The sequence below is a fragment of the Schistocerca gregaria genome, chromosome 1 (genome assembly GCF_023897955.1).
Source record: "Schistocerca gregaria isolate iqSchGreg1 chromosome 1, iqSchGreg1.2, whole genome shotgun sequence".
NCBI lineage: Eukaryota > Metazoa > Arthropoda > Insecta > Orthoptera > Acrididae > Schistocerca > Schistocerca gregaria.
Window position 1 is genome coordinate 491,713,675 of NC_064920.1, and position 22,882 is coordinate 491,736,556.

At 42.4% G+C, this 22,882-nt stretch overlaps 1 protein-coding gene across 5 annotated transcripts in view; it reads left to right on the forward strand.

The window, feature by feature from the left end:
- The window catches only part of LOC126353886 (potassium voltage-gated channel subfamily H member 8), a 1,477,332-nt gene that overhangs the window by 70,568 nt on the left and 1,383,882 nt on the right, over positions 1 to 22,882 (forward strand). For all 5 annotated transcript variants that reach the window (XM_050003094.1, XM_050003103.1, XM_050003121.1 and 2 more), the window contains exon 2: positions 20,535 to 20,639. In XM_050003094.1, coding sequence (XP_049859051.1) covers positions 20,535 to 20,639 — 105 coding nt within the window. The remainder of the gene's footprint in view (positions 1 to 20,534; positions 20,640 to 22,882) is intronic.

Consider the following 22,882-nt stretch of genomic DNA (forward strand, 5'->3'; position numbering starts at 1 on the left):
TGCTGAAGCACTTCATCAGATCTCTCTTTGTCTGCAGTAATTAGTAAGTGATTACGCGATTCATCCAGTAGAAGCACACGGTCACACGTAAGAGTACAGAGCACTGGAAGGGCCGCCCTGTGTGGCGTGACCACCTGAAAGCCGGAGCGGGTCTCGGAGGCTCATCTGCTCCCACGCAAGGCCACGAGCCGAGAAGTTTGCATGGCGACGTTCCAAGACGCGAGCGGAAGGCGGCGAGTCATTATACGGGGCGCCACCGTAAATACGTCGCGAGCAGGCCGGCCGAGCGCGGAATTCTTAGCGCAGCCGTCGCCGCTGCCGCGGGCTGTCCTCTTCTGCCCCAAGAGGCGACGGGCCGCGAAAGCGCAGTGCGCTGAGAGCGCAGGGAACTGGGGCACAACTGATTTACCGCTTCTATTGGGGAGACTGGGCGAAAGAGGAGGTCGAAATTTATTTCCTGCGTCTGTTAGCTATTTAGCGGATCAGGTACAGGGTAGCAGGAGAAGCGGCAGTTACTAACTGAAAATACCGAAAGGCATGTCTACGGGTAAAGTTAGATCTTCTTTGAATGTCAGTCACCCACAAATAGGTTCACTTTAGTATGTTATCGCTACAGTTGCTGCCATGGTTATGTTAAGTGCCACGAAATATTAGCAGACTTCTGGATACCAATGCTTCTTGTTCTTTATTTGTCGTGCACGCACAATTGTTGTTTCAAGTACAAAACGTAACTGTGCTTCCGTCGATAAACCAGCGTCAGGAAGGAGTGTTGAGATGTCTTTTTGATGTTATGTACAAATTAGATCCTGTTACACGACCCATTTCATATCATCACTGTTACTTTCTTTTTGTCATACGTTTCAAATAAGCAAGAAGAAAAATTCAAATGGCTCCAAGCACTATGGGATTTAACATCTGAGGTCATCAGTCCCCTAGAACTTAGAACTACTTAAGCCTAACTAACCGAAGGACATCACACACATCCATGCCCGAGGAAGGATTCGAACCTGCGACCGTAGCAACAGCGCAGCTCCGGACTGAAACGCCTACAACCGCTCGGCCACAGTTGGCGGCAAGCAAGAAGAGAAGTAAGTAAGTAAGTAAATCATATGAACTTGCTGCTTTCGTAATACTGCATTTTCCTTAATACGGACTGACGAAACTGGTGTTCAGTCTATATCATCGTCGCGAAAATTGTGACAACATATTTTGCTGTCTCTCTTCGGTTTCCAACGATTCATTTCCACAGTGATGAAACAGAGAACATTTATAGTTGGATTAATAAGAAATCTAAAGACAAATAACTGAAATAAAGCCACCATAGAACAAGTAAACAGCGCGACCACCATTCCAGAATATAAAAGAAAATATTCCTTGAACGAATCCAGTTCCGAATGAAATGTGATTCCTGTACATTATGTATTATAATCAGAATGACTAGCATTGCATACCAGTAAATGCCTAAAGGTGGGAATTTTGATGAATAGGCTTGGGCGAGAACCTAACGTCTGCGTTACTGATATAGAGGACATCAGCTTCAACTTTGTGACGACAGAACTACTCCCGTTATTCTATTTTTACTGTGGAGGTACCGACTGGCCTCCAGTGGAGAATAACATACGTTTATCATTATTAGATGTATGTATCCGTGTTCTAGGGGTCAGCCAGCACGGTAGCTTAGCGTGTTCGGTCAGAGGGTTTCGCGCCCTCTGTAATAAAAAAAACTGAGTCAATCGATCAACAACGAACACAAGTGGATGTCTTACGACGTCCGCCCCGAGCAGATGCAACGAACAAAAGCGAACAAAATGAGATTAAAAAAAAGAAAGGGGGTAGCGTCTTTGATTCATAATCAAAACGTCTTCGGTCCCGGGTTCGATCCCAGCCATTGCCTAAATTTTGATAAATAATGAGCATTGGCGGCCGAAGACTTCCGGCATAAGAAGTCAGCCACATTCTGCCAACGGCCTTGTCAAAGAGGGCGGAGGAGCGGATAGAGGTTCAGGGCACTCTCTCCTCCTAGGGGTGGGAAATTGCCCCTAAGGGCGGAAGAATCAGCAATGATCAACGACATGAGGATGCAGAAGGCAATGGAAACCACTGCATTAAAGACACGTAACGTGTATCCACAGGACATGTGGCCTGTAGTTGAAGAAGTGTCACGATGATCTCTCCATTGGCAAAAGATTCCGGAATAGTCCCCCATTCGGATCTCCGGGAGGGGACTGCCAAGGGGGAGGTTACCATGAGAAAGAGGTTGAATAATCAACGAAAGGATAATGTTCTACGAGTCGGGGAGTGGAATGTCAGAAGCTTGAACGTGGTAGGGAAACTAGAAAATCTGAAAAGGGAAATGCAGAGGCTCAACCTAGATATAGTAGGGGTCAGTGAAGTGAAGTGAAGGGAAGTGGAAGGAAGACAAGGATTTCTGGTCAGATGAGTATCGGGTAATATCAACAGCAGCAGAAAATGGTATAACAGGTGTAGGATTCGTTATGAATAGGAAGGTAGGGCAGAGGGTGTGTTACTGTGAACAGTTCAGTGACCGGGTTTTTCTAATCAGAATCGACAGCAGACCAACACCGACACCGATAGTTCAGGTATATATGCCGACGTCGCAAGCTGAAGATGAACAGATACAGAAAGTGTATGAGGATATTGAAAGGGTAATGCTATATGTAAAGGGGGACGAAAATCTAATAGTCATGGGCGACTGGAATGCAGTTGTAGGGGAAGGAGTAGAAGAAAAGGTTACAGGAGGTTATGGGCTTGGGAAAAGGAATGAAAGAGGAGAAAGACTAATTGAGTTCTGTAACAAGTTTCAGCTTGTAATAGCGAATACCCTGTTCAAGAATCACAAGAGGAGGAGGTATACTTGGAAAAGGCCGGGAGATACGGGAAGATTTCAATTAGATTACATCATGGTCAGACAGAGGTTCCGAAATCAGATACTGGATTGTAAGGCGTACCCAGGAGCAGATATAGACTCAGATCACAATATAGTAGTGATGAAGAGTAGGCTGAAGTTCAAGACATTATTTAGGAAGAATCAATACGCAAAGAAGTGGGATTCGGAAGTTCTAAGGAATGACGAGATACGTTTGAAGTTCTCTAACGCTACGCTGTAGATACAGCAATAAGGAATAGCGCAGTAGGCAACACAGTTGAAGAGGAATGGACGTCTCTAAAAAGGGCCATCACAGAAGTTGGGAAAGAAAACATAGGTACAAAGAAGGTAGCTGCGAAGAAACCACGGGTAACAGAAGAAATACTTCAGTTGATTGATGAAAGGAGGAAGTACAAACATGTTCCGGGAAAATCAGGAATACAGAAATACAAGTCGCTGAGGAATGAAATAAATAAGAAGTGCAGGGAAGCTAAGACAAAATGGCTGTAGGAGAAATGTGAAGACGTCGAAAAAGATATGATTGTCGGAAGGACAGACTCAGCATACAGGAAAGCCAAACAACCTTTGGTGACATTAAAAGCAACGGAGGTAACATTAGGAGTGCAACGGGAATTCCACTGTTAAATGCAGAGGAGAGAGCAGATAGGTGGAAAGAAAACATTGAAAGCCTCTATGAGGGTGGAGATTTGTCTGGTGTGATAGAAGAAGAAACAGGAGTCGATTTAGAAGAGATTGGGGATCCAGTATTAGAATCGGAATTTAAAAGAGCTTTGGAGGACTTACGGTCAAATAAGGCAGAAGGGATAGATAACATTCCATCAGAATTTCTGAAATCATTAGGGGAAGTGGCAACAAAACGACTATTCACGTTGGTGTGTAGAATATATGAGTCTGGCGACATAGCATCTGACTTTTGGAAAAGCATCATCCACACAATTCCGAAGACTGCAAGAGCTGACAAGTGCGAGAAATATCGCTCAATCAGCTTAACAGCTCATGCATCGAAGCTGCTCACAAGAATAATATACAGAAGAATGGAAAAGAAAATTGTGAATGCTCTAGGTGACGATCAGTTTGGCTTTAGGAAAAGTAAAGGCACGAGAGAGGCAATTCTGACGTTACGGCTAATAATGGAAGCAAGGCTAAAGAAACATCAAGACACGTTCATAGGATTTGTCGACCTGGAAAAAGCGTTCGACAATATAAAATGGTGCAAGCTGTTCGAGATACTGAAAAAAGTAGGGGTAAGCTAAAGGGAGAGACGGGTCATATACAATATATACAACAACCAAGAAAGAATAATAAGAGTGGACGATCAAGAACGAAGTGCTCGTATTAAGAAGGGAGTAAGATGAGGCTGTAGCCTTTCGCCCCTACTCTTCAATCTGTACATCGAGGAAGCAAGATGGAAATAAAAGAAAGGTTCGGGAGTGGAATTAAAATACAAGGTGAAATGATATGAATGATACGATTCGCTGATGACATCGCTATCCTGAGTGAAAGTGAAGAAGAATGAAATGATCTGCTGAACGGAATGAACAGTCTAATGAGTACACAGTATGGTTTGAGAGTAAATCGGAGAAAGAAGAAGGTAATGAGAAGTAGTAGAAATGAGAACATCGAGAAACTTAACATCAGGATTGATTGTCACGAAGTCAATGAAGTTAAGGAATTCTGCTACCTAGGCAGTAAAATAACCAATGACGGACGGAGCAAGGAGGACATCAAAAGCAGACTCGCTATGGCAAAAAAGGCATTTCTTGCCAAGAGAAGTCTACTAATATCAAATACCAGCCTTAATTTGAGGAAGAAATTTCTGAGTATGTACGTCTGGAGTACAGCATTGTACGGCAGTCAAACATGGACTGTGGGAAAACCGGAACAGAAGAGAATCGAAGCATCTGAGATGTGGTGCTATAAACGAATGTTGAAAATTAGGTGGACTGATAAGGTAAGGAATGAGGAGGTTCTACGTAGAATCGGAGAGGAAAGGAATATGTGGAAAACACTGATAAGAAGGGCCAGTGATAGGACATCTAATAAGACATGAGGGAATGACTTCCATGGTACTAGAGGGAGCTGCAGAGGGCAAAAACTGTAGAGGAAGACAGAGATTGGAATACGTCAAGCAAATAATTGAGGACGTATGTTGCATGTGCTACTCTGAGATGAAGAAGTTAGCACAGGAAAGGAATTCGTGGCGGTCCGTATCAAACCGGTCGGTAGACTGATGACCAAAAAAAAAAAAAAAAAAAAAAAAAAAAAAAAAAAAATAGTGTATCGCATGAACCATCAGTCGAAAGTTTTCAGTCGTCCACTCTCCTTCAGTGTCTGTCTTTACACCATCTCAAGTCTTGCTCGTGTGTCCTTTGAAGATCTGCTCAACCACTGTACCCCTTTTTTAATCTCTATAGGCGTAGTCATTCTGATAGCTGACCTGTTGGTAATAGTTTTGAACTTACGAGTGATTCCTTCCGTGGTTTCACGAGACTTCTTACAGCCACTCTCCGTAATGCTCGACGCTCCCTGTCGGTCGTTGTACGATGTTGGTCGGTCTTCGTTTACCTCTGGGTGTTCCTTCTCGTTCCCACTTCACAATCAAATACCAACAGATTTAGCAGAGTAGGAATGCTCCTGATGAACCTGTTATTCAGCTGACATGCAGTGACGAGTCCACGTTCGAAGACTCTGAGCTCTCCTGAAAGACCCATTTTACTGATAACGCAAAATTTCCCTCCTCCTATACTGGCTGTCACGTTGCCCATTATAACTAGTGGTCTATTCCCCATTATACAGAGATGTACAGATACAGTTGATTGGATATTATATGGGTAACAATTCTCACTTTTTCATTTCATGTTACCTACGAGACATTTTTCTTCTGGTCTCGTTGTAGGAAGTCTTTATTCTTTACTCGCGCATTCGATCTGGTTTTTCAACATTCTCCCCTAAGACCACAATTCATAAGCTTCTAACCACTCCACTTTAGTTTCTCCCATTGGTGAGTTTCCTGTTGTTTTGTACGAAAACACTTGCAGGCACAACAGCGGGTTCTTTGCTTTTGTCTGGGAGGAGACTGAATTGAACTACAGGACATAAAATATTAGTTCACTTTATTACAATAATATAGATTTCAAGATGTTCTTGTCTTCGTACAACCCATTCGCACAGTAATATTCCGAGACAGTTGTAAATACTGAAAACATTAAAGTATTGCTTGATACAGGCAAATTTACAAGACACTTCACTTGAAGAAAAACGGACTTGAACTTCACATTAATATCTGCCTAAGACATGTAAACTGGTGGCTTGTATAAAACGATCGTTGACTGCAAACTGGGCGGAGCGTTCTTCTGCCGAGTCGTAAGCAGACAGCCGATTGCGGCAACGTAGCGAAGTTCTAGCAGGCGTGGCTAGGCCCGCGTTTCTCATTGACTGGCGTGGCATGCAGCGATTACATTTTTCTGTTGTTTCGTTGCTAGGTGCCAAACTTGCTTTTACAACTCGTTCTTCGGACGACATCACAGTTCCATTATTTGTGTGAGTTTTGATATTTTTTCTTTTTGGTAAGTTTTTGGTGAGTGGTACATCGTGTAATCTGCCCCCTCCTTCCTTCTTCCATCTATTGTCCACATTAAGACATGCCCAGTCGAAGTAATTAATAAGCGAAGTCTTTTATGAAGATCTGAGAGGAGAGAGGATCACAATAAACTTCCAAGTTCACTTAGCTTGTCATGCTGAGACGGCTCCTTCTTGCCTAGGGGTCTGATTCTTGAAGCTGAAAATCTAACATCAGGTCCTCATGGTTGGTTTGAACTAAGTAAATTGGAATATTGCAGTATTTTGTACGTCAATATATTTTCTACTGATTTTCTCACTATATCATACAGTATTTTGATTTTTTTCCACTTTAGCAAAGCGGAAATCACATGGTTCGCATCTATTATACAAACTACGACCGATCACATCAAAAGCAAGCTTACGACTCTCACACTCTGCGGAAATAACAATATTCCAAAGACTTCACAATTTTTCATAACAAATGAATTCCTACTAGTTTTCGTTACATTATTAATTTGATTATTATTTCATAAATGAATCCGGAAATAAACATAGTAAACAGTACACGATTGCTAACTGAGAATAGAAATTTTAAGTGAGCAAATAATTCGTAATTTCGAATCTTTCTAAAAAAAAAAAAAAAAAAAGAAAATAACTGCGCATTCAGAACTAGTACTTATCGGTTGTCATATCAAACTAAAATATTTTATAAAGTAAGTCCTTTTCATAAATTTTTGTTTTAAATATAACATTGCGTATAAAATTATATGAAAGTTTTAAGAAAAGCATCTGAGATACTACTGACCAGTCCAACATCCAAAAAATAATACTGGTATCGAGAAGTACTGTTGAGTAGAAGTAAGGTGGGTGTCCCGTTACAATCGCAACTGTCGGTTCTTTGTCTAGCAATAATGGATGGTGGGGCGTCCGTGTTGGACACGGCTAGTGAGAGAGTTGCGACATGTATCAGCAGGACAGTAAGAGTCTGTTCACAGGATTCGTGGGGGAATAGAATAGCGGCAGTTGTAAATTACTAAGGACTTTACTATGAATAACGTGCACCACTTGTAGAAATGACTACCATTTAAAAAACAAAAAAAGTCTCCTCATGTCCAATACTCAAAAGGGTCAAAATTATGAATGGTATGTCGATTCAGTTTTTTTCTATTGTAACAGGGAAAAAATTAATGTGGTCTGTTCACCCTCAAATGAGACGGATGGCGTCTTACATTGCCCATGTTCTTTTTTAATACTGAGCTGTGCCGCAATTGTGGTTTTTCACAGACCTCATTTTGTCTCGGTTTATATTCTTTGATTTCAGCAGCTGTCTTTTTACAGAATGCGCTCTTGCTTTTCTCAGTCGCTGCTACCGCCTCTTTCTTACGATTTCCTTCTCTGTCTATTCTGCTTCTGACATAGCAAAATTCTTTCAGCTCTTGGAAAGTCTCTTATGCAAGATTGGCATTTAACCATGCACCGTGTCCAACTACTGGGCACACCATTATCTCAGTTTAGTTATTATTTATTTACATGTTGCAGGTGTCAGCACACCTACGTTTTACTGAGCATTCGAGTCAATTCCCTACCACTTACAGTGACTGCTGCTTGTCAAGTTTTCGTAGTTCACTGTCATACAAGAATCTAGAGATGCTACGTGTACGAAAATTAAACACTCTGCCATCCTTCTGTTTTACCTCGTGAGTTACACAAAATCATAAGGAGCCATAACAGATAATATGACTAATATTTGCCGCAATTTTCATTAGTTGCTAATAATAATAACTTCAGTTACATTTCACCATAAAGAAGAGGAAACTTATGTCTTTTGCAATTGAAATTCTTGAGTAGGAGGCATTTTTCGCCTGTTCTTGTTAGATATTTTCAGTTGACTATTATTTAATCATGCATATATTGGCGTGACGGTGATAATGATTCTATGGTAGTTTGTTGGATCTAGCTATTTCTATTGACAATTGTAGATTTGTGTTTTTTACTTACTTTCATTTTTGTATAGTATTTTATCCACCAGCAAGAAGTTGCAAAAAAGAGATTTAATTTCTTTATTAGTTTCGGACACTTAGTACCCTTTTTCAGAAGGTTGTATCTGTCGCATTATTCACGAGGGTCAATACTTTTGTTAACACTAGCAAATAATACGATAGATATAACCTTTCGAAGTAGGGCACTTAGTGCCTGAAACCTGTAAAGAAATTAAATTTCTTTTACGCAACGGGCTGCCTATTGTTTCATTATATTTATTTTTGTGTTCTGTTCATACACACATTTGTTGTCCTATATGTGCTAAACGCAAATGATATAGGTTTCGACCAGTAAATGTTTCCTTGCACATAACTTGTAGTGTAGAAGACTGCACATGCTTGCGCAGCTTTGTCATGTATGCCTTACAGCTGATTGAGATATCACGGCTAGTGATTGCGGCACCATGGGAGAGTGGAATGGAGTGTTGAGATGGGATTGGAGGAAGGGTGGGTGACCGGACACTGTGTTTGTGTTTATGTTTGTGTGTGTCTGTAAGCGAGCGCGCCATTACAGATACTTTTAATCGTCATTCTGTTTTTCCCTGATTGAGCATCCTTGAATAAGTAAAATCTCTCGGTAGATACATTACGTTCCAATGAACAAATGATTGCTATAGTTGAAGTTTATAGCCAGTTGTTGACCATTCAAGGAAGTACCTGACTCCCTCACGATAATAATTATTCACATCGCTCCCGACTTATTCGAAATCTGTTCAGAACTGTTATTTGCTTTTTAAATATGCTGCGAATGATCTTCCATGTACGTAACTATCTTTAGTGCCCGTTTCTTGGTAACGATCGTCCATTGCTACGTTTCACTGGACGTAGTATTTGTGACTGCCCGTCAGACGAGGATGATGAACTACATGGCTAGACATCTGTTTCAATACCTCTTTCACTTGTTAAGCACATAAAGTTATCATTGTACTCCTCAAGTACACTGACCGTACTGTCTAGCGTTTACATCACACACTCCACTGATTCATATTGCAGAAATGCTAATATTTCATGTACCACTTCTTTTCCAGTCTACGATAATCCTTGGATTTCTTCCTGACGAAAACTTCGGCGACTACTGTATAGCTATGACGTAATGTTTGCTTTATTTATCGATGCCATTACCCTGCCTTGTATCAACACCACTAGCACTGTAGCACTGCTGTGAGTCATTCATCGACTAAGCAGTGCAACTATGCGCCGTAGCCTCGTGCTGTGGTCACCATGGGATACCTCCAATCCCGCCCCCTATTGCCATTAGTAGGCAATAACCTGGCTGAATGGTAGGCAATATGAGGGGCGTCGAATACCGTAAACATCATTGACCTTTAGTGACCTAGCGTTCAAGGGGTCTCTTGTGATAGCATAGTGGGATAGCGTAGTAGAAATTCGTTGAGCCCTTCATCGGTCACACAATGTTGCTATTTACAAAATATTTTTCGAGTTGCAGTGGCGAGAACATAAGAACCCCTAGCAACTGAATGAATTAGATAAGCAAAAAAGTGTCTTGGTGACAAAGAATGCTGCTTGAATGAGTTTGAGCAGAAAACACATATTACTTTAAACATGTGCAGTGAAAATTACAGTGCAGTATACAGTTACCAAAGCAGCAGTTGCCAGTTTGGGAGCCATTTGCATATAGGTAGCGTAATTTAGTAAACGCAAGTCCCGGAAAATGTATTGCGTACTGAAATTCGTTGAATAAGGCATTATGATTCTAATTTGGCTGGGTGCTCAGAGCCGCACTACAGTTTACTTTATCTCTTCTTATTGTGAAGCGTTTGCTGTTTTTCTGAGAAAACGTAAGTGCTATACTCCTTGTAAAATCCACTTTTGAGATGAATATAAGCAACTTCAATGAAGAAAAACGCCTTCTTTCTGCAATCAGATTAGTACGTTTTACTGAGAAAAAGTTACTGAAATTGCTAGAATGAATTCTTACTATCGTTAATTAATTCACTTCAACATCGTTCTTTCTAGTGGAGTAATCCGTTAAAAGTTCATAACCTGCTTTGATCTCGACTGTAGTGATTAGCTCTCTTGTTTATCTTTTGCGAAGTTAAAATTGAAACTCTCAAGTAGGATGTAGATGAGCTGTTGCCTTCTATTACTCATAAACAGCTTAACGTCTCCTTTACTATTGGAACCACTTACGAAAGCAAATGAAATTATTAAATTGGCTGAATGCCCCGCTCTCCTCGAGCTTTGTTCGTCACGTATGCAGGTTGTCTGACAATTATAGGACAAGGAAACAACAAATGATCAAAATAGACAAATATTCCAAAACCTATGGTTTCCACGATACGTTGTATGCAGTTATGCCAATGTTACAATGTCTAAGGCTACGCTTGGAATAAGATTTGGTGAAAGTGTTTGTATGTCGTACATACATGAATGATAGTGCACCAACACCCTTTTGTGTGTGTGTGTGTGTGTGTGTGTGTGTGTGTGTGTGTGTGTGTGTGTGTGTGCGTGTGTGTGTGCGTGCGTGTGCGTGCGTGCGTGTGCGCGCGTGTGCGCGCGAGCTAGAGAGCTAGAGAGCTAGAGAGAGAGAGAGAGAGCGCTAGAGAGAGAGAGAGAGAGAGAGAGAGAGAGAGAGAGAGAGAGAGAATACACAGTACGCCACCCGTTGTGGCCGAGCGGTTCTAGGCGCTTCAGTCCGGAACCGTGCTGTTGGTACGGTCACAGGTTCGAATTCTGCCTCGGGCATGGCTGTATGTGGTGTCCTTAGGTTAGTTAGGTTTAAGTAGTTCTAAGTCTATTGGACTGATGAGCTGCATAAATTATTGTAACATTACGGCTGTATATTCTTCTGTAATGTTCAGACTGAGATGTAAGAGTGATGTTCCATCACTCGCTGCTTCCTTTTAAAATCGCGAACCGCACCACTACATATGCGGCCGCAGACACACAAGTGCCAGAGACGTAGATCGGCGGCGAAGAAGTAAACATAAGCACGAATAGATCTGTGGCTGCACGGTCGATCCACGCTGCGATATCGGTGTATTATTCTGAGCTGCTCTTTGCTGACATCTTTCCAAACTTATTGCGGAAAGCACTGGACTCCATGACTTATCCTAGATGAAGCCGCTGTTGTATCAGTTAAATTCGTCGCCAAGCGAATTTCAGTTGCCTCTTTCACCGCCGAGTACCATAAACTCGAAGAAGCCAATAATATTTTCGCCTTTTTCATACAACATAGTGCACTTAATTGTTACTGATCAATATGTCACAGTCGAGTTATTGGCCAAGTGTATCTGCTGTGTACGTCATCTGCCTCATGTATGGCAGGCCACATTTGCAGTGGACTTTCTGAACACTAGTCTTCCGGAGCATCTAATCATCTTTACGTAACCCAATAGTACTGCTGTCTTCGGAGAGGGCGAAAAATCACTTTTACTTTGTTTGCTGAGAATTCTTCCTATTTTTGACGATAGGCTCCCCACATATGGCAGGAAACACATGGATTTTTTTGATTCCTTATGCCCACCTTTGGTTTTGTCCGTACCGCCTTACGTATATGCTGTCAAGCGTATCCGTTGACTTCCAAACTCTAAGTGTAGAAGCTCATCCTGTAGACTCCTCTCGTCACCAATGATGTGTGTTCTATGAATTAAAGTTCTGTGAAGGCTCATCGTCTGGGAAGGATAGTGGCAGCTATTTGTATGTAAATATAAACAAGTAAGAGTATGTTTGCTATGCACAAGTATGTTTGCTATGTACAAGATATACCAAAGTGCCACCATATTTGCGTCGAACCAAAATATACAAAAATGGAAAACAAAAATGGAAAAGCAGGGATGTCTTCCATTTTTTGAAGATGCTTTTCAATTTCCATTGTAAAATAGATTTGTCCATTGATGAAATTCAGAAGGTTCAAAATTCTTGTAATTTATCTTCACCAAGGGCCTACACTTCAGACGTGTCGTCAACATATTCCAAAAATGCTGTGGACTTTCAGCTAGCGGATTCCAGCGCCTTTTCCTCGAAGTGTTTCATAAATAAGTTGGCGAACAAGGGCGATCCATGGCGATACTGACAAACGTGTTCAAAAAATGAAGAAGAGGAAGAAGCGGATTATGTAGCTGTACATGCTAAATTTAATTAACTTTTTTCATTGTTCTTCACAAGCCACATTCGTTTGAACTTACGGTTGGCAGACGCCACATTTACTGCATCTTTCTTAGAAGTCTTCCTCGAGACGTTGAAAAGCAACAGATTTCTGGTTACAGCCCCAAGAGTGGCAAACATCCTTTATCATCTATGCACCTACGCTAAGTTGTGAAAGAAAATGAAACTGCAGTTCTATGTAGTTTGTAGTAAACTTGTACAACCTAAAAAAATAAACTAAGATTTACCACAAAGGAATTGTCCAGATGGGACGAAAACAGGTAGCTATGACAAACAAATGATTACCATTTCAGAAAAGTTGGGCGATTTATTCACGAGAAAGAGATTCTTAAACTATCAAGTCAATAACATTGTACCACTTCTGACATTTACGCAAGCAGTTATTCGGCTTGGCGTTTATAGCGTTGTTGGCTGTCCTTCAGACGGTTATCGTGTCAAATTCGGCCCAATGGGCGGCTCAAAATACAGAAATGATTGGAAATCCCTACCCATAATGCTCCAAATGGTCTCGATTGAGAAGAGATCTAGAGCCCTGCTGGCTAAGGTAGGATTGGGCAAGCACGAAGGCAAACATAAAAACTGTCGCCGTGGCTATTAACTTATTGAAATGTAAGCCCAGGACAGCTTGCCATGAAGGGCACGAAAGTGCGTTATAGAATATCGTCGATGTACCACTGTGCTCAAAGGCTGACGCAGATGACAATCAGATGAGTATTTATGTGAAATTGGGACCTCAAACCATCCCCCCGTGTGTTCTGTCCGTATGGCGGGCGACTGTCAGTTTGGTAACCCACTGCGGTCTGATGCGTCTCCAGATACAGCTTCGCTAATCATTAGCTCAGTTCTAGGCCAGACTGATCATTGAAGATAATTCTACTCCAGTCAAAGAGATTCCAGGCCCCGACGACGAGAAATGACTTGTCTGTAGATCCTCGTGTAGTTCGCTGTGTAGAGGATGCGAGAGATCTCAATTTCGTCTTGCCTGCTGTCACTGTCACTGACTGTCTCGTCGGTAGTCCCTCTCCTGCGGTACTATATTCCATCCTCCGTGTCTTTCATGCTCATGCTTATTCTAAAATCCGGCATCCTCAGCGAAATGGAGGCAGACTCGGGGAGTGGCTGCGACGCTGTTTGTTGGCACACAGTTCCGGATTTGGCTACTGTGAATCCAGGGTTCGTGGGAACAGTCACATGCGGATTTGCGAATTCCAAAACGGGAACATTACTGTTTTATTACACGTTGATGATGAAATCGTTCGAGGTGGAGGTTATAAACAACCGAACCGGCAGCTTGACTGACAATTCATATTCCATAAAACTAACCCACATTCTTTCACTCCAATTTACATATGCAGAAATATAACGTTAATTATAATCCGTCTTGATTGCAAAATCTTAATTCACATGACCTGTTTCGGTTCCTCTAGAACCATCTTCAGATCTGAAAAGACAAGGTTACTAATTTACTATTTCACAAATGCAAACGTATTTAGTCCTATGTGATCAACATCAAATGTGCCAGAACGTACCTGCAATTTCGGTTACAGGAGCAACCCGCCCACACTCAGCGACCTTGACACGCTGCGTCACATTAAATTGGTTGGCAGAATGCACGTCATTTATATTAATTATAATACTCTCACCGACAGGTGGCGTCTGGTACATTTGTTACACTGTATATGTACATACTGTATTAAGTACATTTTTCTCATTTGCTTTCATCTCTAAAAATACTTAGTTAAGATCAATAGTTGTCAACGTTAAAATTTGTACTTGTCAAAATTAAAATACATAATAAAATTATCGTTTTCGTACGATCGAAAACAAAGGGAGATTTCTATATCCATGGCGCTGGTGTAGACTTGTTTTCCTCCATGGTCTGCTTCCGTGGTTCCCACTATTTCGGTGTTCTGCCGCGAGCCGTTCGGTCGTCTGAAGTCCATCGCCGTGGGTAAGAGGGCCATGGAGGGGGGCCCCGTCAACGACTCTAGGCGCTGCATGCATCTTCCAGCTGTTTCCCGTGCACCATCTGTCATCCTTCTGCTTGGACTTATATACGCAACAGTGATCATTTCAGTAAGTCGTCATATACACTAGAATCGGCATTATGACTGAACTCGCTTTGCTAGTTAACGATTAAATCCGGGTCTATCTTTTTGTGGGTGTATATTTCAATTTCTTCTAGAATGTTAAGAAACCGTCCCTTATGAGCTCTATGTACGATTTCAAAGTTTTGTTCAATGCAGTTATATGCGCTCCAAACGCTATTTTGTTTTGAGAGTTAGTGTGATCCCTGAATCTAGTTTCAAAGCTCCTGTCCTTCTGCTCCATGTATTGCCTACAGCAGTCATTACATTTGATCTTATATACACCTGAATCCTGAAATTTACTCCTACTATTACATATTTTGTGCCGGAGCTTGGATTTTATCGTGCTATTTGTGCGGAACCCTATTTTAAAGTCGGATTTACTAAATTATCTTTCAATCTTATCTGTAATTCTTCCATTGTAAGTGAGAGCCATGTATTTTTTCTTCTTCCTCTTAAATGCGATTCGACTCCTTCTCTTTGTTTCATTTGCCTCTTCTTTATCTTATTAGTAATATTCATCACCTCCTTCCTCGTATATCCGTTCACTACGGCCACTTGTATTAAAATACTTTGTTCTTTTTCTACTTCCTGTTGGTTTAGTGGCAATCTTAGTAGCCTGTATACCATCGAAGTAAAATATGTCCATTTGTATCGCAGTCGGTGACGAGCGCTCATTAATAACAGATCTGTACACATAGGTTTTCTGAAGATGCTAAACTCATGTTTCGCATCTTTCTTTATTAATGTTAAATCTAAGTAATCTATACGGTTGTCTTCTTCAAAATCCATAGTGAATCTAATTTATATGACGTGCATTCTGCCAACGAATTTAATGTGACGCAGCGTGTGAAGGTTGCTGAGTGTGGACGGGTTACTTCTGTAGCTGAAATTGCTGGCACGTTCTGGTACATTTTATGTTGATCAGATAGGAAGAAATAGGCTTGCATTTGTGAAATAGTAAATTAGTATCATTGTCTTTCCAGATCTGAAGATGGTTCTAGAGGAACCGAAACTGGTCATCGGTCATGTGAATAAACATTTGGCAATCAAGACGAATTATAATTAACGTTATATAAAAAGTGATTGTGGTATCCCTGCAGACACTGTCTGTTTTTGAAAACTATGCAGAAGTGTTTGAATAACAAACAACGATAGGGTATGGCTTTTGGGCATCTTAACACAACCAGCTGTCCTATACTTCCCGGTAAAAATGAAACAAGACAGAAAAAATTAACCTCCGGGGTCCAAACTATTTATATTCGGGTCGTAAGACCACTTCCTAACTTATCAGCGAGCCTTAGCGCTCTCGAGTACGAAGAAGAGTGTATCAGTGCTCGGTCCAATAAATACTGACACTAACTAGTTGAAATGTTGAAATGCTGAACTGCCACAAAAAAATTCTACATGCTCACTAGGCAAGATATTAGTCCCCTCCTTACAGGAGCACAGGGTCGCTTTGGGGGGGCTGTAAGTGGTGTAGAATGGTAACAGGCGCCCACGTGACCCTCCACCAGTGACATAAATCATGGCAGTGTACATGTACCAGTTAGTTTTATAGAAAATGCGTGGTAACATGGGGCGACATGGGTTTAGTAGATAGGAACTATCCTGCATGAAAGAAGTTGCCGGTTTTGCTACTACCCAACGTATGCGTCAGGAATAGCGTACCACTAGCACCCATGTACACATTATTTCTGAATTCCAGTGCATCACATTACTCCACACTCTTTTGGCAACAAAACACTAGTTTTTAAAATAACCTACATTCAGTGCGGGTGAACCCATATGCCCGAATGGTAGCACTCTACTGGTCAACATCAGAGCAAACGTCTTGCTGCAGCAACTACCTCCTCATCATTCTTGTACTGCTTCCACTGAGTGCATCCTTCACTGAGATCATCCTTAGTTCGTCTTTATGAACTTTGCCCAGCGGGCACACAACTTTGAGAAGCACAACTGGTGGAGGAGTGAGGCAGCATTACCACTTGAGCGGTGAGGTGTTTGAATGTGACCCACGCTCACTTGGAATGAGAGAGTCCGCGCGTTCGAGCACTGCAGGACTCCAACTGTGTGCGGCCGGCGGGCATGCGGGAAATCGGACAGGTTTGCGCGACGTTATAGCAATGGTGACAGACGCTTCACTCTACGATGCTTTTGTTCACTGCCAGGTCTCCGTAGGCATTCTGCAGACAACTTTGAATACCTGCGGTGCTGTGGTTTCCCGCACAGGAAACTCAATGACAGATCTGTGCTCGGCAGATTTCAAAACGGTGTCTGTAACGGACGTGCATTCCATCTATGGGAACTTCACCCATAGGCGCCGAAGCGGGGATTAGTCCACTGTGTCCGGCAACAAATTCCGCTTTTTTTTTCTTTTTAACCGAAACTTGCCGAGAAAGAAAAGTGTGGCATTAGCTATTGAACGCTCCTAGTAACTGTGTGGGTTGGGTGATTTGGTGGAGGAAACCAGACAGCGACGTCATCGGCCTCATCGGATTAGGGAAGGATGGGGAAGGAAGTTGGCCGTGCCCTTTAAAACGAATCATCCCGGCATTTTCCTGGAGCGATTTAAGGAAATCATGGAAAACCTAAATCAGGATGGCCGGACGCGGGATTGAACCATCGTTCTCCGGAACACGAGTCAAGAGTAACTGTGTAAGAAGTTCTTTATCAGATATTTATAGACAGTATCGGAGACGAGAGTAACGCCTTACCAATGACAGTCTCGCACAGAACAACAGAAATTGCTGCTGTCAGTGCATGCAGATCCACGCCGATCAGTTCTCGATCGAATATCTGAAATGAACTGCATGAAATTGACATCCGAAGCCAGTTTCTCGCAAAATAAATAAATAAATAAATAAGTAAATAAAATTAAAAATGCTCAGATTAGCACATAAAGCTGCACGTTCTCAGTGGGCCAAATCACCCAGAAACTGGACACTAGCAGAGTTGAGCCGTGTTTTGTGCTCCGACAGACTGCGAATTTGTGTCACAAAATTATGCCAGACGCCAAGCGCAGCAGCATCCCGGTGCGTTTAACCGGTCATGCAGGAAGGCTGTAGATCACACCAGACGCGGTTCTGTGATCTTTTGGGCGTGTTTGTGGGACCATGACTTGTTCCCCCTCTTTCAGATTAGCGTGATCCTAAATACGGATATTTAATTCAACATTTTTTGTTGGCAAGTACTGCCGCTTCTTCTACATGATGAAAACTATTCTACAGACACTCCCGTCTTCCAGTGTGAAAAGACCCTTGTTCACAGGCCTGCGCACATATCTGCATATTTCTCAATTTAGTACCACCACTGAGACATACCACTGCAGCTCGACAGTCCCGCTAAATCGTCCTGCATTAATCCCATAGAAGACATGTTGGACTATTTGGAACAGTCACTGAAACGTGCGTGAGGTGTCAATTGAGCTGTGTAGCATACCCGCAAGAAAAATTTGGAAATTTGTCGTAAGTTCTATAGGACCGACCTACTGAGGTCATCAGTACCTAAGCTTACGCACTACTTAACCCAACATAAACTAACTTACGCTAGGGACAAGACACACACCCATGCGTGAGGGACGACTCGAAGATCCGCCAGGGGGAGCGCGTACTGGGACAACGTGGCTAGACCGCACGGCTATCCTGCGGTGCATACCCCCAAGAGGCTACAAGTTCGATCCCCAGTGAACCGCAGGGAAGTGGAGCTCCCTATAAGATGGTGCAAATTTAAGAGAAACAAGGTAGCACAATAGTTAAGATCTTCTTTAACGAAAATCACTAGAGGTGTAGCATTTTAGCATCGAAGTACATGTACTACACCGCACAAGGATATATTGATGAAGGGGCTCATCTAACTACAAAAGGAAACTAGCAGGCACTATAAGAATTTAATATACGTCACGGACTGCCTCGCCCCTCCCGCCGGAGGTTAGAGTCCTTTCTCGGGTATGGGTGTGTATGTTGTTCTTCGCAAAAGTTAGTTTAAGTAAGTTTAAGCAGTTTGTAAGTCTTTGTAGTTTGGTCCCTTAGGAATTCACACACATCTGAACATTTATATTTCCATAAGAAATGAAATAAAACGTTTATCGAACATATACAGATTTAATAAATTTCAAAAACGTAAATTTGAACAGCAATATTCAGAGGGGTTGGTTGAACATGAAAACAGAATAAAAACGTTTCACAGTAGTGAAGATGCAAAAGTGCTCATAGCTCTTAAGATACGGTCATTACAGCCAAAGTTTACTGGACTTTTTTTCATGTTTTGATTCACAATATCACTTCGCAAACTACGGAAAACAAAAACCTTTCAGTATAAAAGATTGCTTTCACAGTGTCGGATTGGGAAGAGACCATAGCTCTTCAAGTATGCATTTTACGGCCCACGTTTACTGGACTTTCTGGTTCTACTGTGCTTTCAACCCTATGCAAACATACTCTTCGACATCCTAGCAACCGTTGTGTACTGACCTTTGTCTCAAAACTTTTGTGGCTGTGCCAGTGTAGGCTCTCTGTCCAATTGCAGCAGACCGTCTGGGTTCCGATCAATAACAATTTTGTAAACAAGTTTAATACGTGGTGTCACCGCCAGACACCACACTTGCTAGGTGGTAGCCTTTAAATCGGCCGCGGTCCGTTAGTACACGTCGGACCCACTATCAGTGATTGCAGACCGAGCGCCGCCACACGGCAAGTCTAGAGAGACTTCCTAGCACTCGCCTCAGTTGTGCAGCCGACTTTGCTAGCGATGATTCACTGACAAAATACGCTCTCATTTGCCGAGACGATAGTTAGCATAGCCTTCAGCTACGTTATTTGCTACGACCTAGCAAGGCGCCATTATCAGTTATTATTGATATTGAATCATTTACCGTCAAGACCGACGTTCTTCATTAATGGATTTAAGTTAAGTATTCCACCAGCTACGTCCGTTTTTCTAAATTATAACTTCCTTGTCCTCTTTCAGACCTCACGCCAGACTGCGTGAGCTAAAACGCGTGCCTTTCGGCCTCCTCTACTAACACGGTGTTGGCTCTCCTGCCTACCACAACATAATAAATTCCAATTCTGACGGGTTTTGTCATGCTTAACGAATAGTGGTGTCGTACCAGGAGGAAGGCAGTAAATCTGTTCCACTACATGACAGTTTTCAACCACAGCCAATCGATAGGTTTGCCTGGTAACGCATGCAGGGAATCGCACCTTCAACAGAAAAAAAATATTCTGTGACAACCGCAGACTGTCTTGCTTGGATTTAAACAAATATTACTGTGTGATGCGGCCACGTCCTTGAACCGGTCCCCTGAGTTTTTAACCTGGCTTTCAGATCTTATCTCACCAATCTCTCTATACCTGCGCGGGGGTGGCTTTCAGCACCAAACAAATTTAGAAGACTCCGAAGTTAATTTCCCTGACAGAAGTCAGCTAAAGAAACCTCCCACGGTTGCAGAAAATAACAGGTATCCTCCGCCACAATAAAAGGAGAGATGAAGAAGTAATCAGCAGTCATTGTCTGGTAGCAGTGAATAATGTCTGTAATTTTCATGGAGCGTTAAAGCTTTGACTATACTGACTACTGGTATTTGAATATTGCGTTATAAAATAGGTTGCTTGACAGTCCGAGCATAAATCATCAATGAGAGGGCTACAATTGGATGTCGCTTTACCCCTTCTTTCTCGCCGAGTTGATAATATTTTCAAGGCTTCAAGCTATGTTGCACCGTATTGGTGTGATGTGGATGAGACGGCTTCTGTACGGTGTGCTTACGTTTCCGTCAGCGCCCACGACGCAACTGTACTGGTGTTGCAGGTCGAGAGCGGCGCCTGCCGCTGTCCCCCATGCCCGCCAGGAAGGGGTTGCTGGCGCCCCAGAACACGTTCCTCGACACCATCGCCACTCGCTTTGATGGAACCCGTAAGTACAGCAGCAGCTCCTGCGCCTGAAGGCAGCACCCGAATTATGCCGCTCTGCATGTCAGAACACCATCGACTGTCACCTACGGCTATTCCGTAACACTGTCTACACTGAGTGATCTCGCTGCTCAGATCTACTTTAACTCTGCTGAGACCCACTGCTTTCGATGGTTCACATGAAGCCTTCTAGGAAAGAAAAGATTAAACCTGTCGCAGAGTGGAGTATTTTTCAAGCAGTGACAAGTATATTACAACGTGTCTTGGTATACGTAAGTAAAATATTATCTACAAAGCATATAGGAACATAGGAAAAATTGCAGTAGTTGGCAAGAAAACGCGTATTTGCAAGTTTCACGTAAGTTTTGACTGATATAGCAAGAGACGTTTTGCCTTTTGACACAAGCGGTTTGTAATAATACATGAATATCCGTTTCCCCATATTGGTTTTAGTTTTAAAATAGGTAACGTAAATATCTTATAAAAAATGAAAAGGTACTACAGTAAAACAAAACACCAAAAGACGGCGTCCGATGGTGGACCGAAGTCATCCCCCAACCCAGACTCTAAACCCCCATCTGTAAGTGACATTCAGCAGGATGCAAGCACAGCAGTTGGTCATTTCCTGCTCGTGTGCTTGTTCTCCAAAATGTCTTAGGAAATGCCGGCCATCGTGTGATAATTATTCGTCTTTGGTAACAACGAGATTGTGCCAGACGACCAACATTTATCTCCAGGCTGCAGAATATCTCCGCTCTCCCAGAAACGGGGAAACCAGGAAACCGGCCACCGCCCGTGAACAGTATGTTACACGTTCCCTGTGTAAAACACTGATGTGTTACAAAATGATTACTGAGTACCTTGTACAGACAAAAATTTCCAAGACTACAATCTTCACTGAGACAAGGTCCGCAGATGCTATTAATTTTCTTAATGGTTTTGTGATGTCTTCAGGTGACATTTTCTTAATTTTACTTACGATTGTACAATTTGATCTTAAGCTATTTGGAAGTACCCAAAACGAATGCATTGCACATTGTGCATTAACACCAGTTACGATTTTAATATAAGAACAAGTCACGTCCCAGGATCTACTAGGAAGATTACAACTTACTTTACAGAATATTGGTTAATGGTGGATTGTGCCTTAAACTGCTCATATACTCTAAGAAGAAGAAAAGTTTAACGCAACACGAAGGAATTATCTGAATGGGATGCAAATCAGAAGATAAGATGTACATGTACAGACTCACAAGTTATTCGGCTTGGCGTTGATTGGTGGAATTGTTGGATGTCCTCTAGCGTGATATTGCACCAAATTTTGTCCACTTAGTGCATTAGATCGTCAAAATCCCTAGATGTTTGGAGGACCCTGTCTACAATGCTCCAAGCGTTCCCTGCTAAGGGATTTCCCGCCAAATCTGTCCAATTGGCACATCAGATCGTGAAGATCCCGAGACACGAGGGTTGGAACTTTAATAGTTGCAGCTATTTATTCACAACCTATGCAAAAGAGTTAAGTTTGCAACTGTTACTGTCGTTCAAAGTAGTCACCAGCCTTGTGTAGTACCCGTTGCCAGCGATGTGGAAGGCGTAGTATACCGTTAGCAGTGTTTGTTCTGTTGATGGTGCGAATGGAGCGGTCTACTGCCTGTCGAATCTCTGGAACAGTTCTGAAGCGAATGCCACGAAGTGGTTCCGTCATCTTCGGAATCAAATCAAAGTCACAAGGACGTAAATCCTGGGAGTATGGTGCATGGTACAGTAATTCCCAGTCCCATCGACTGAGCAGAGCAGCCACCGCTTGCGCTGTATGCAACCGCACATTGTCCTGCAAAATGATGGATGGGTTGAGCAGAAAGTGTCGCCACTTATTTCGCAAAGGTGGTCGCAGGCGATGCTCCAAAAACAAATAGTAATACTGTGCATTGACGTTCTGCCGTGGAGGAAAGTTATGCGTTAGGATAACACCATCACAATCATACACCAGAATCACCATAACTTTCACGGTGCTGGGGCCCTGACTCGCTTTCGACTTTCGCGGCGACCCATAATTTCACCATTCGTTGGATTGGCGTTTCAGTTTTGGCTTCGTGTTTCAGAACTGTTTCACAGATTCGACAGGCAGTAGACCGCTCCATTCGTACTATCAACAGAACAGGCTCTGTTAACGGTATACTAAGCCTTCCACATCACTGGCAACTGGTTCTACACAACGCTGGCGACTACTTTGAAGGACAGTAACAG